The sequence below is a fragment of the Carcharhinus amblyrhynchos genome, chromosome 4 (genome assembly GCF_965287045.1).
Source record: "Carcharhinus amblyrhynchos chromosome 4, sCarAmb.v2.hapA, whole genome shotgun sequence".
Taxonomy (NCBI): domain Eukaryota; kingdom Metazoa; phylum Chordata; class Chondrichthyes; order Carcharhiniformes; family Carcharhinidae; genus Carcharhinus; species Carcharhinus amblyrhynchos.
This window is the reverse complement of record NC_137327.1, coordinates 22,843,387-22,856,075: the sequence shown is the minus strand read 5'-3', so window position 1 is coordinate 22,856,075 and position 12,689 is coordinate 22,843,387. Positions and strand designations below refer to the sequence as shown.

At 43.3% G+C, this 12,689-nt stretch overlaps 1 protein-coding gene across 1 annotated transcript in view; it reads right to left on the bottom strand.

Moving 5' to 3' along the window:
- tmem231 (transmembrane protein 231) overlaps positions 1-12,689 on the bottom strand; it is a 34,422-nt gene that overhangs the window by 9,412 nt on the left and 12,321 nt on the right. Inside the window, exons 2-3 of the mRNA XM_080186816.1 lie at positions 9,763-9,929; positions 1,522-1,650 (exon numbers count right to left, since the gene is read on the bottom strand). Coding sequence (XP_080042942.1) covers positions 1,522-1,650; positions 9,763-9,929 — 296 coding nt within the window. The remainder of the gene's footprint in view (positions 1-1,521; positions 1,651-9,762; positions 9,930-12,689) is intronic.

Genomic DNA, 12,689 nt, shown 5'->3' with positions numbered 1-12,689 from the left:
CAGTTGACTCACACACTCCAACTCAGTTTGTATGGGTTGAAAGCTGGTATGCTGAAAGCTGCACTGAGTTGAAAGCTGGCATGCAGTGACATGACAACATATCAGCTTCTAGGTCACACAGATCAGAAACCACCAAATCAAGCACCTCCCCCAACAACAAACCACACAAAGAAAAATAAATCTCTGCTGACTTTCAAAATGTTTCATTATCACCCCACTCCTGAAAAAGATGAGTAAATAATTTCATGTGGCATATGGACATCATGCAGGCCCTACAGGCAGCCCACAGGTGAGCTACAAGGATGGTCTCCGGTATTAGTGGAATTAGCTATGTTACAAGGCTTGACAAATCGAGGTTCTTCAGTTTCAGAAAGAGATACCTCAGAAAAAAGTTAATTGTCAATACTGTTTTATAAAGCTTTCAAAGTAAGACAAGAACACTGCTTTTGGATATTAGAGAATTATAGAAAAGTTAGGGCATAGCAGCAGAACATAAATGCATTGATTTAAGGCCATCAAGGACAAAGTTAAAATAATCGTCAGCAAATATTTCTTTCCATAGTATGATTAATAGTTAGAACAGATTATCAAGAAGGACAACTGAGAGCAGGGACAGAATTTTATGATTTCATTTAAAGTGTTGTCTTGGGCAGGAAAAGCAGAGGGCAACCCACCAGCTGCCCTTTCCAGCCAAATTTTCAAATTCTCAAAAAATGGAAAGGGCAGGACCTAAAACATCATGCTGGCAAGGTTGCCCCACCAGCAACTTTAGCCACTGAAAGGTGCCCTAAAAATAATTAAAAGGATCTCCTCTCCCCACCGCAGGAACATAATCCACCCTCCCCCAAACTACCACCAATAGAACTCCACCCTCCCCAAAAGACAAATCCATCTCCCCACCCCAAACCTCCTCAAAAGAGCTGCCCCGCCTGGCACTTTTGATGCAGTGTCAGGATACTGCTTGGACACGACCTTCTCCTTATACATACCTATGCACTCCAGCGGCAACTGTTTGTCAGCTCTGTTGGTCATAACCTATTGTAACCCCACCAACGCGACATCACACCTTATATGGGAGGAATAATACAATCCACCATGGTATTTAAATATATGGTAAAGGAGTTCCCAACCTTTCACAGCAGATACCCTATTGCATCGTTGGCAGGGACATTTGAACGGAAAATCTCATCACCATAAAAGCTGTTTGGAGACTGCCACTAAAAGCATGAGTAGAAATCTCTCCCTCCCCCCCACCCCACTCCAACCCCAGGCACCAGAAGCTGTAAGTGTGAAGACAACAGCTTTGGTATACTGAAAGAATGAGATCAAATAAGTGAAAATCATTTTCTATCTAAATTTGCCTTGTGATCTATACTATTCAGACATATATAGAAACAAGTAATCTTTTCTGAGTTCAAAATAAACCCTATTCATCAGCTGTAAATGCAATAAATTAGAAGCATCCTTTTCATCTGCAGTCCATTTGGGAAGAAGGTAAAAGCAGCCATTTTGAATACTCACAAAAAGCTCGTATGAAAATGTCAGAATAAATTGCACACTGTACACTTGCTCTGATGGTTGGAGTGGAAGCTCCAGGTGGAAATTCAGACGATCCATCTTTCCATCCAGATTCTGGTCTTCTTCCATAGCCTAGGAAAAGAAAGTGTCACATTAAACAATTTTATTTTCAGAAAAAAAATTAACTCCCAAGGTAAATAAAACGAGTCATCTTGTAATCTTACAACTGAACACATTATTTTTGACTTGGACTTTTTTCTTCATCTTTTCTTTGAAAAATATTTTGAAAAAAGTCCAAGTCAAAAATAATCAACCTCGCTGATAAACATTCTCTACCATCTGAGGAAGTAGATAATGAGCTGCAGGCAACAAGTTTAAAATTATTGCAACACTCTATCTTGATTCTGTACAGATCCACCAATCTCCAACTTTCCATCTCTGCCATCAAATCGAGAGCATACATGGGCAGCACAGTCGCACAATGGTTAGCACTGCTGCTTCACAGTGCCAGGAACCCAGGTACAGTTTCTGACTTGGGTCACTGTCTGTGTGGAGTTTGCACATTCTCCTTGTGTCTGCATAGGTTTCTTCCGTAAAAAGTCTGACAACACCAGGTTTTAGTCCAACCTATTTATTTGATAATATACTCACTAGCTTTCGGGGTTACCCCCTTCGTCAGGTGAATGGAGAGTTCTGGCCTCAGACAGAGCATATAAAGCACAGACAGTTTAGAGATTACTGATTAAAATGCGAATCCTTACACCTAACCTGCTGTTCAAGACCTGAAGTGGCTGATAATGTGAGTGGAAGGAGCACTGATCACAGTTTAAAGAGATGTGTATTGTCTCCAGACAGTACAGTAAGTGAGGTTTTGCAAACCCAGGCAAGTCATGGGGGTTACAGATAGTGCGACATGAACCCAAGATCCCTGTTGAGACCGTCCTCATGTGTGCGGAACTTGGCTATCAGTCTCTGCTCAGCGACTCTGCGCTGTCGTGTGTCGTGAAGGCCGCCTTGGAGAATGCTTACCCGAAGGTCAGAGGCTGAATGCCCGTGACCACTGAAGTGCTCGCCAACAGGAAGGGAACAGTCTTGCCTGGTGACTGTCGAGCGATGTTCATTCATCCGTTGTCGTAGCGTCTGCATGGTCTCCCCAATGTACCATGCTTCGGGACATCCTTTCTTGCAACGTATCAGGTAGACAATGTTGGCTGAGTTGCAAGAGTATTTACCATGTACCTGGTGGATGGTATTCTCACGTGTGATGATGGTATCCATGTCGATGATCCGGCATGTCTTGCAGAGGTTGCTGTGACAGGGTTGTGTGGTATTGTGGTCACTGTTCTCCTGAAGGCTGGGTAGTTTGCTGCGAACAATGGTCTGTTTGAGGTTGTGTGGTTGTCTGAAAGCAAGAAGTGGGGGTGTGGGGATAGCCCTGGCGAGATGTTCGTCCTCATCAATGATATGTTGAAGACTCCGGAGAAGATGTCGTAGCTTCTCCGCTCCGGGGAAGTACTGGACGACGAAGGGTACTCTGTCCACTGTGTCCTGTGTTTGCCTTCTGAGGAGATCGGTGCGGTTTTTCGCTGTGGCGCATCGGAACTGCCGATCTATGAGTCGAGCACCATATCCTGTTCTTATGAGGGCATCTTTCAGGGTCTGGAGGTGTCTGTCACGATCCTCCTCATCTGAGCAAATCCTGTGTATACGGAGGGCTTGTCCATAGGGAATGGCTTCTTTAACATGTTTAGGGTGGAAACTGGAGAAGTGGAGCATTGTGAGATTGTCTGTGGGCTTGCGGTACAGTGAGGTGCTGAGGTGACTGTCCTTAATGGAGATGCGTGTGTCCAAGAATGCAACTGATTCTGGGGAATAGTCCATGGTGAGTCAGATGGTGGGGTGGAATTTGTTGATATCATCATATAGTTGTTTCAGTGATTGTTCACCATGAGGCCAAAGGAAGAAAATGTCATCGATGTATCTAGTGTATAGCATCGGTTGAAGATTCTGTGCAGTGAAGAAGTCTTGTTCGAACCTGTGCATGAAGATGTTGGCATATTGAGGTGCAAATTTGGTCCCCATGGCTGTTCCATGTGTCTGGATGAAAAACTGGTTGTTGAAGGTGAAGACATTGTGGTCCAGGATAAAGCGGATGAGTTGTAAAATTGCATCTGGAAACTGGAAACGACTCATTGATCGGCAATTCCGATGCGCCACAGCGAAAAACCGCACCGATCTCCTCAGAAGGCAAACACAGGACACAGTGGACAGAGTACCCTTCGTCGTCCAGTACTTCCCCGGAGCGGAGAAGCTACGACATCTTCTCCGGAGTCTTCAACATATCATTGATGAGGACGAACATCTCGCCAGGGCTATCCCCACACCCCCACTTCTTGCTTTCAGACAACCACACAACCTCAAACAGACCATTGTTCGCAGCAAACTACCCAGCCTTCAGGAGAACAGTGACCACAATACCACACAACCCTGTCACAGCAACCTCTGCAAGACGTGCCGGATCATCGACATGGATACCATCATCACACGTGAGAACACCATCCACCAGGTACATGGTAAATACTCTTGCAACTCGGCCAACATTGTCTACCTGATACGTTGCAAGAAAGGATGTCCCGAAGCATGGTACATTGGGGAGACCATGCAGACGCTACGACAACGGATGAATGAACATCGCTCGACAGTCACCAGGCAAGACTGTTCCCTTCCTGTTGGCGAACACTTCAGTGGTCACGGGCATTCAGCCTCTGACCTTCGGGTAAGCATTCTCCAAGGCGGCCTTCACGACACACGACAGCGCAGAGTCGCTGAGCAGAGACTGATAGCCAAGTTCCGCACACATGAGGACGGTCTCAACAGGGATCTTGGGTTCATGTCGCACTATCTGTAACCCCCATGACTTGCCTGGGTTTGCAAAACCTCACTTACTGTACTGTCTGGAGACAATACACATCTCTTTAAACTGTGATCAGTGCTCCTTCCACTCACATTATCAGCCACTTCAGGTCTTGAACAGCAGGTTAGGTGTAAGGATTCGCATTTTAATCAGTAATCTCTAAACTGTCTGTGCTTTATATGCTCTGTCTGAGGCCAGAACTCTCCATTCACCTGACGAAGGGGGTAACCCCGAAAGCTAGTGAGTATATTATCAAATAAATAGGTTGGACTAAAACCTGGTGTTGTCAGACTTTTTACTGTGTTTACGCCAGTCCAACGCCGGCATACCCACATCAAGGTTTCTTCCTACAGTAACTTCACTGCATTGTTAATGTTAGCCTAGTTGTGACACTAATCATGCTTTGCTTTTGATCATTTTAAGGTGTACATGATCAAGCATTAACAGCAAGGTGCCTGTCAAGTAAAAAGGAAATCTGATCATTAATGACATGCTACTCAGTCTCTCCTCATAAGCCAACCTTCTCAACTCCGGAATCAACCTAGTGAATCTCCTCTACACCCCCTCCAGTGCCAGTACATCCTTTCTCAAATAAGGAGTCCAAAACTGTATACAGTAATCCAGGTGTGGCCTCACTAGCATCTTATACAGCTGCAACATAACCTTGCTGTTTTTAAACTCCACCCCTCTAGCAATGAAGGACAAAATTCCATTTGCCTTCTTAATTACCTTGCTGTTTTTAAACTCCATCCCTCTAGCAATGAAGGACAAAATTCCATTTGCCCTCTTAATTACCTACTGCACCTGCAAACGAACATATTGTGATTCATGTACAAGGCCACCCAGGTCTCTCTGCACACAGCAGCATGCTGCAACTTTTTACCATTTAACTAATAGTCCATTTGCTGTTATTCCTACCAAATGGATGACTTCACATTTACCAACATTGTACTCCATCTGCCAGATCCTTGCCTACTCTCTTAAGCTATCTATATCCTTTTGCAGGTGTTCAGTGTCCTCTGCGCACTTTGCTCTACCATTACATCATTGGCAGGGACATTAGTGTTATCTGCAAATTTTGACACACTACACTTGGTCCCCAACTCCAAATCATCGCTGTAAATTGCAAACAATTGCAGTTCAACACTGATCCCTGAGGCACACCACTAGTCACTGATCGCCAACCAGAAAAACATCCATTTACCCCACTCTTTGCTTTGTATTAGTTACCCAATCCTCTATCCATGCTAACACATTAGCTGTAGCGCTGTGCTCCTTTATCTTATGCAGCAGTCTTTTGTGCGGCACTGTGTCGAATGCCTTCTAGAAATCCAGATACACCACATCCACCGGTTCCCCATTACCCACCATCCTCAAAGAATTCCAACAAATTAGTTAGACATGACCTGCCTTTCATGCACCCATGCTGTGTCTTCCCAGTGGGACAATTTCTATCCAGATGTCTCGCTATTTCTTCCTTGATGATAGATTCAAGCATTTTCCCCACTATAGATGTTAAACTAACCAGCCTATAGTTACCTGCCTTTTGTCTACCTCCTTTCTTAAACATTGGAAAACACCAAATGTGACACCAATCTGTCAGAACAGCCCCAGAGTCCAGTGAATTTTGGTAAATTACCATGAGTGTGTTTGCTATTTCCCCCACCATCTCCTTTAGTACCCTGAGATGCCTTTCATCAGAACCTGGAGACTTGTCTATCTTTAGCCCCATTAGCTTGCCCAACATCACTATTTTAGTGACAATGATCATTTCCTGTCATAACCTTCTTGTCATCAATTTTTGGCATGTGATTTGTATCTTCCAGTGTGAAGACTCACACAAAATACCTGTTCAATGCCTCGGCCATTTTCTCATTTCACCTTATTAAATCTCCCTTCTCATCCTCTAAAGGGCCAATGTTTACTTTAGCCACTCTCTTATTTTATATAGTAGAACAATGTCTAAAATGTATACTTTTGAAATTGCATAAATTCTAGTGCTTAAATCACTATAGCTAAATGATTTCTAGCTGCAAAGCCACAGCAAGCATAAACCAAATGTCCGAACTATTTTTCAATTAACACATGAATGATAGATCAGCATTGTCTTTTTATAATTGGCATACGCACATCAAATGGCAGATGTTACAACAGATTTTTTTAACCACAAAGTACCACTGTAATACAGGTTTTGATTTGATTTATTGTCACACGTATTAGCATACAGTGAAAAGTATTGCTTCTTGCGCACTATATAAAAGTATACCAAACGTAGAGAAAGAAACGAAAGCTGCAGAATGTAACATTACAGTCATAGCTAGGATGTAGAGAAAGATCAACTAAATGCAAGGTAGATCCATTCAAAGTTCTGATGGCAACAGGGAAGAAGCTGTTTTTGAGTTGATTGGAGCGTGACCTCAGACTTTTGTATCTTTTTCCCTACAGAAAAAGATAGAAGAGAGAGCATCCGGGAGCATGGGGTCCTTAACTATGCTGGCTGCTTTGCCGAGGCAGCGGGAAGTGTAAACAGTGTCAGTTGATGGGAGGCCGGTTTGCATGATGGATTGGGCTACATTCACGACCTTTTGTAGTTTCTTGCAGTCTTGAACAGAGCTAGCTGTGATGCAATCAGAAAGAATGCGTCCTATGGTGCATCTGTAAAAGTTGATGGGAGTTGTAGCTGACATGCCAAATTTTCTGTTGACAAAGTAGGCTAACGTTGGATATTAGCAGTTAAATAAAAATGAAATAATCCCATAAAAGAAAAGCCACATGAAAAGTCAACTAAGCCCCACCAAATGTCAATCTGGCTTTTGGGCTCAAAAACAATAAAAAATGAGCTTGCCAGCACATTAATAAAGTCCTTTTTTTAAAACAAACTTCACCTTCTATTCATATTTTCCAGAAGTATCTCCTTTTGTCTATCAGGGTGAGACATTTTAAATTAGGCATTAATCTTGTGACCTTCATCTAAACCCTTTCCAGGTTCTGAAGTTCCACACTACTCCTGCGCTACATTGACCAAACTAACCTAGTGGCCCAAAATATAACATTGTTCAGGTCAGTGAGCCATCAGCAGGACTTGGACGGTATACCACCACTATCTGTAACTTTGTGGTCGAGTATATCCCTCACTCCTCAATCAAGCCAGATGACCAATCTACTCTAATGGAGAGTGTAGAAGGGCGAGTCGGAAGCAAGATGTGGCATACAGCAGAACAAGCAACAAACCCAGGGCTAGCTGCATGCTACACACCAAAAGCAACATGCTATGAACTGAGCTAGGTAGTTCCATACCCATCAGTGTAATGATGGAGAGTCACTAGTAGTGTCACCAAGTGATATCCATTCACTAATAACCTGTACTTTAATTTTCAGCTTGGGTTCCAAGGGAATCCCTTGGTTCCAGCACTCACCGCAGCTTTGGTCCAGACAAAAATGCATGAACTCAATGCCAGTGCAGGGAAGAGAATCATCAGCCCTGATGTCAAGACAGCCTGAGCGAGTAGTGTCCTAATCAAATTTCCCGTTAATTGGCTTCCCACTACTTGTGGTGCCCACCTGCCTCTGTACTTGCCCTCAGATGGGGACAGAGCCCCAACAAAACTAAAGTCAATGAGAACGTTCTGCAATAGCTGCCATACATCATTGCCACACCGTGCTGTGGAGGCCAAGTCATTCAGTGTCTTTAAGACAGAGATAAATAGGTTCTTGACCAATAAGGAGATCAAGGGATATGGGGAGAAGGCAGGAGAATGGGGATAAGAATCATATCAGCCATGATTGAATGGTGAAGCAGACTCAATGGGCTGAATGGCCTATTTCTGCTTCTATATCTTATAGCCTTAAATACCTGATATGAAGGCTGTTTTCAAAGAATAGTCAGTACCATCAAAATTCCTTCCAAATTCACACTCTGAAAGGTTAGGTGCGTTGGACATGCTAAATTCTCCCTTAGTGTACCCGAACAGGCACCAGAGTGTGGCAACTAGAAGATTTTCACAGTAACTTCACTGCAGTGTTAATGTAAGCCCATTGTGACTAATAAATAAACTTTACTTTAAAAACTTTTACTTTCCTTCCTCAGGTAAGTGACTTGTTGATTTCAATACACAAAATCTTTAAATCTTTTCATGGGGTATCTTAAAGGGGCTGTTTGTGATCAAGCTATGTTCGACCTTCCGGGTTGTAATTAATCAGCTCAATTTACAGCTTCAAATCTGAGTCATCAGCCAGCCTGCCGGCTTACTAGCACCATCCCACAAGCGATGGACAACCATTTAAGGAAAGATAATGGCCTATTGTTAAGAGACCAACCAGAAGTTTCCAGTCAGCCTAGGCCCCACACAGTGTAGGAAATAGGTCAGTTGTCTGGGGGGCAGGGAGCCCATTGATGGCAGGCTGGCTGGGCCAAGAGTCCTCAGCTTGGAGGCAAGGTCACAGCTGTGACCACCGACCACCCTGGGGAGGGTGCTTCCCTTTATAATAATTGTCCAGCCACTCCAGCCATTTTTCAACCGAAGTGTTTTTAAATTGCTGGATGGGGCCTCAAAATGGAGGCACCCTTCTTCACCTGAAAAGGCAGACTGCAGTTCCTTCCAAGGGGGCCTCCAGCTTTGAGAGCCTGTTCACTGTCCTTAATTGGACAACAAGCCTATTTCTGACCCAGTTAGCTAATTCAGGGAAAATCACTACAGGGTGACTGTATCTACGGTACGACCTGACCAGTTAAATTTATTGGTACTTATGAATTAATCCAGTAGTATAAAAAATATATTAAAATTTAACATTCAGATGCCAGTTATGTTGAAATATTATATCAATTTGAATAGTACAAAGTCTCACAACACCAGGTTAAAGTCCAATATTTGTTATCATGAACTTTTGGAGCACTGCTGCCTCACAGCACCAGGGACCCAGGTTCGATTCCCGGCTTGGGTCACTGGCTGTGTGGAGTTTGCACATTCTCCCTGTGTCTGTGTGGGTTTCCTCCAGATTCCTCCCACAGTCTGAAAGGTTAGGTGCGTTGGCCATGCTAAATTCTCCCTCAGTATATCCGAACAGGCACCAGAGTGTGGCGACTAGGAGATTTTCAAAGTAACTTCACTGCAGTATTAATGTAAGCCCATTGTGACTAATAAATAAACTTTACTTTAAAAACTTTTACTTTCCTTCCTCAGGTGAGTGACTCACCTGATGAAGAAGCAGTGCTCCGAAAGCTCACAATATCAAATAAACCTATTGGACTTTAACCTGGTGTTGTGAAACTTCTTACTGTGCCTACCCAGTCCAACGTCGGTACCTCCACATTATCAATTTGAATGACTTACTGTCACTAATGGGAATCGAAGGTTATTTCCTTGCAGATTATTAAAGTTCTCAAATGTGCTCCAAGCCAAAAAGTCTCCATTTGTGTTGGTTCCAACAATCATCAAAACTTGGTACTGGAATCTAACATTTGGCTGTTCTTCATACGTGTTTGTTTTTAACCAAAAACCTATGGAAAAGAAAGTCAGGTTACCTAAAGAACATGTATTATTTTATGCATAAGTAAAACATGTAGTAACACAGACGCGATGAACAAGAGCTGATGCAAAGTGGGATAGCAGCAAGCACATTGGTGATCTCTGGAAATATCTTTGCTTGAAGGCCTTTCCTAAACACCACATGCATCCAACACATCTCCCTCAAACTGCAAAGTATCATATATTAATCTGTGTCATCTTCTTTATTACAATTGCTGCATTAGCTCAAACATTGTATTAATAAAGGAGCAAACTGTTGTCAATTAAATGAAACTATAACAACTAGACAGTCTACAAAGAAGCAGTCGTAACTAGTTACAATTCCAGTCAATAAGGTATCAGCAAACAGTTTTCTGTGAACTATTTTGTTAGAATAAGGGAAGCAAATGGAAATGCCCATAGTAATTTTTGAAAATGTATTTAGCACTTCCATTTTTTTCTACTAATCCACAAGTCTATAATACTAAAGATAAAAATATTTTTTTTTGGACAGAAGGAAGGCAATGTAGTGAGGTTCCACAGGGATCAATGTTAGAATATCAGCTTTTCTTCATACATGTTATGACATGATATGAGCGCACTGGACACAACTTCACAAAACTTGGTAGTATTATGATTAGGGAGGAGGATAACGTTTAAGAGGACACAGGCAGACTGGTGGAATTGGCAGATAACTGGCAGATGAACTTTGATGCAGAAAAGTGCAGTGATTCGTTTTTGTGGGAAGAACAAAGGGAGGCAATATAAAATAAAGATTACATTGTAAAGAGGATGAACCAACTGAGAAATCTGGAATATATGTGTGTAAGTCATTAAAAGAAATTCAACAGTTTCAGAAAGCAGTTAACATGGCATACGGGATTCTAAATAAATAAAATCATAGAGCTATAACTTCCAAGCTCCAGGACAGCATATCTGTGGGGTATCCCAAAGTTGAGCTTCCCTCTGACCCCCCACCGTCACCCCTCACCATCCTTCATCTTCTCCCTCCCCCCTCACCACCCAACCCCCTCATCTTCCCCCTCCCCCCCATGCCCCTCCATCCCTCACCACCCTCCCACCATCTCCCCCCTGCCCCTCCCCACACATACACACCACCACTGAAGTTCTCAGGTAAGGAAGGACTCTACAACAATTGCTGAAAACTTCACACGTGATGGGTAATTACCCTGAACCAGGAACCAGCCAAAAATGTGATTTAAATTGCAAACTTCAGATGTTTCCAATGTGTTACAGTAGTAGTCACGCAAAGTTAGAAGAATTAAAACCATTTCAATTTCTAAGTAATCAACCTTGCATCAACCTTCCCCAACTGTCCACAGAATCCTCAACTACTTTCCATCCCCCATTACAACAACCGTTCCTCCCCCACAAATCCCCCACAGGATCCCACTTACACCTTGATCCCTGCACATGATCCATCTTCTACCCCAACCAACTATTACTACCCCCTCTGACTCACACATGGGATTACCCCTCCTCAATACGCTCAAGTATCCCCTGACTGCACCTCCCTAACAACACTGCCACCAACTACACACACACACACGCACACACACACACGCACATACACACACGCCCTCCCCATCCCAACTGTATCCCTTCCAACTACACACCTTTTCTTCTCCATTATAAATCTCCAGTTGAACCCCACCCGACTGCAAAGACCTCAACTGCACCCCTCCCACAAACTATGCACACAACCCCATGGCAACCAATCCCCCTCATTTCACACACCCAATTGCATCCCCTCCTGACTGCACATTTCCCTCGATTGAACCACTCCCACCCATGCAATGTCCCAGACTGCACCACCTGTCAAAACCTACGATTGGCAATTCAACCCGCATTGCCACATTGACCACCCAACCTCCACATCCCCACTATCTGGTGAACTGGTGCAACAACAAAAATCACTCCCTCAATGTCTACAAAATGAAGGTGATAGTCGACTTCAGGAAGCGTAGTGGAGGACATGCCTCTGCCTACATGGGAACTTCAAATTTTTAGGTGTTCTGATGACAACAACCTGTCCTGGTCCCTCCAAGCCAATGCTATAGTTAAGAAAGTCCATCAATGCTTCTACTTTCTTAGGAGGCTAAGGAAATTTGGCATGTCCACTACAACTCTCACTAACTTTTACAGATGCATCATAGAAAGCATTCTTTCTGGTTGTATCACAGCTTGGTATGGCTACTGCTCTGTCCAAGACTGCAAGAAACTACAAAACAACAAAGCCCAGTCCATTGCACAATCCCATCCTTGGAAAAGCAACCAGCATAATCAAGGACCCCACACACCCCAGACATACTCTCTTTCACCTTCTTCCACCAGGAAAAAGATACATAATCTCAGACTTTTGTACCAACTGACTAAAAAACAGCTTCTGCCATCAGACTTTTGAATGGACCTACCTCGCATTATGTTAATCTTTCTCTACACCCTAGCTATGACTGTAACTGGCTACATTCTGCACTCTCTCCTTTCCTTCTCTATGTAGGGTATGCTTTGTCTGTATAATGCATAAGAAACAATACTTTTCACTGTATACTAATACACATGACAATAACAAATCAAATCAAATTATTTCAACCCCACCACCAACTAACCAACTGGAAAAACAAGGAATAAGACTAATCTATTGCCCTTTCAAATAGCAAGCACAGACACAATGAGCCACATTTTCCTGTCCCACTCGCCTCGGGAATTGTAGCGGGTGGGACACAGACCAT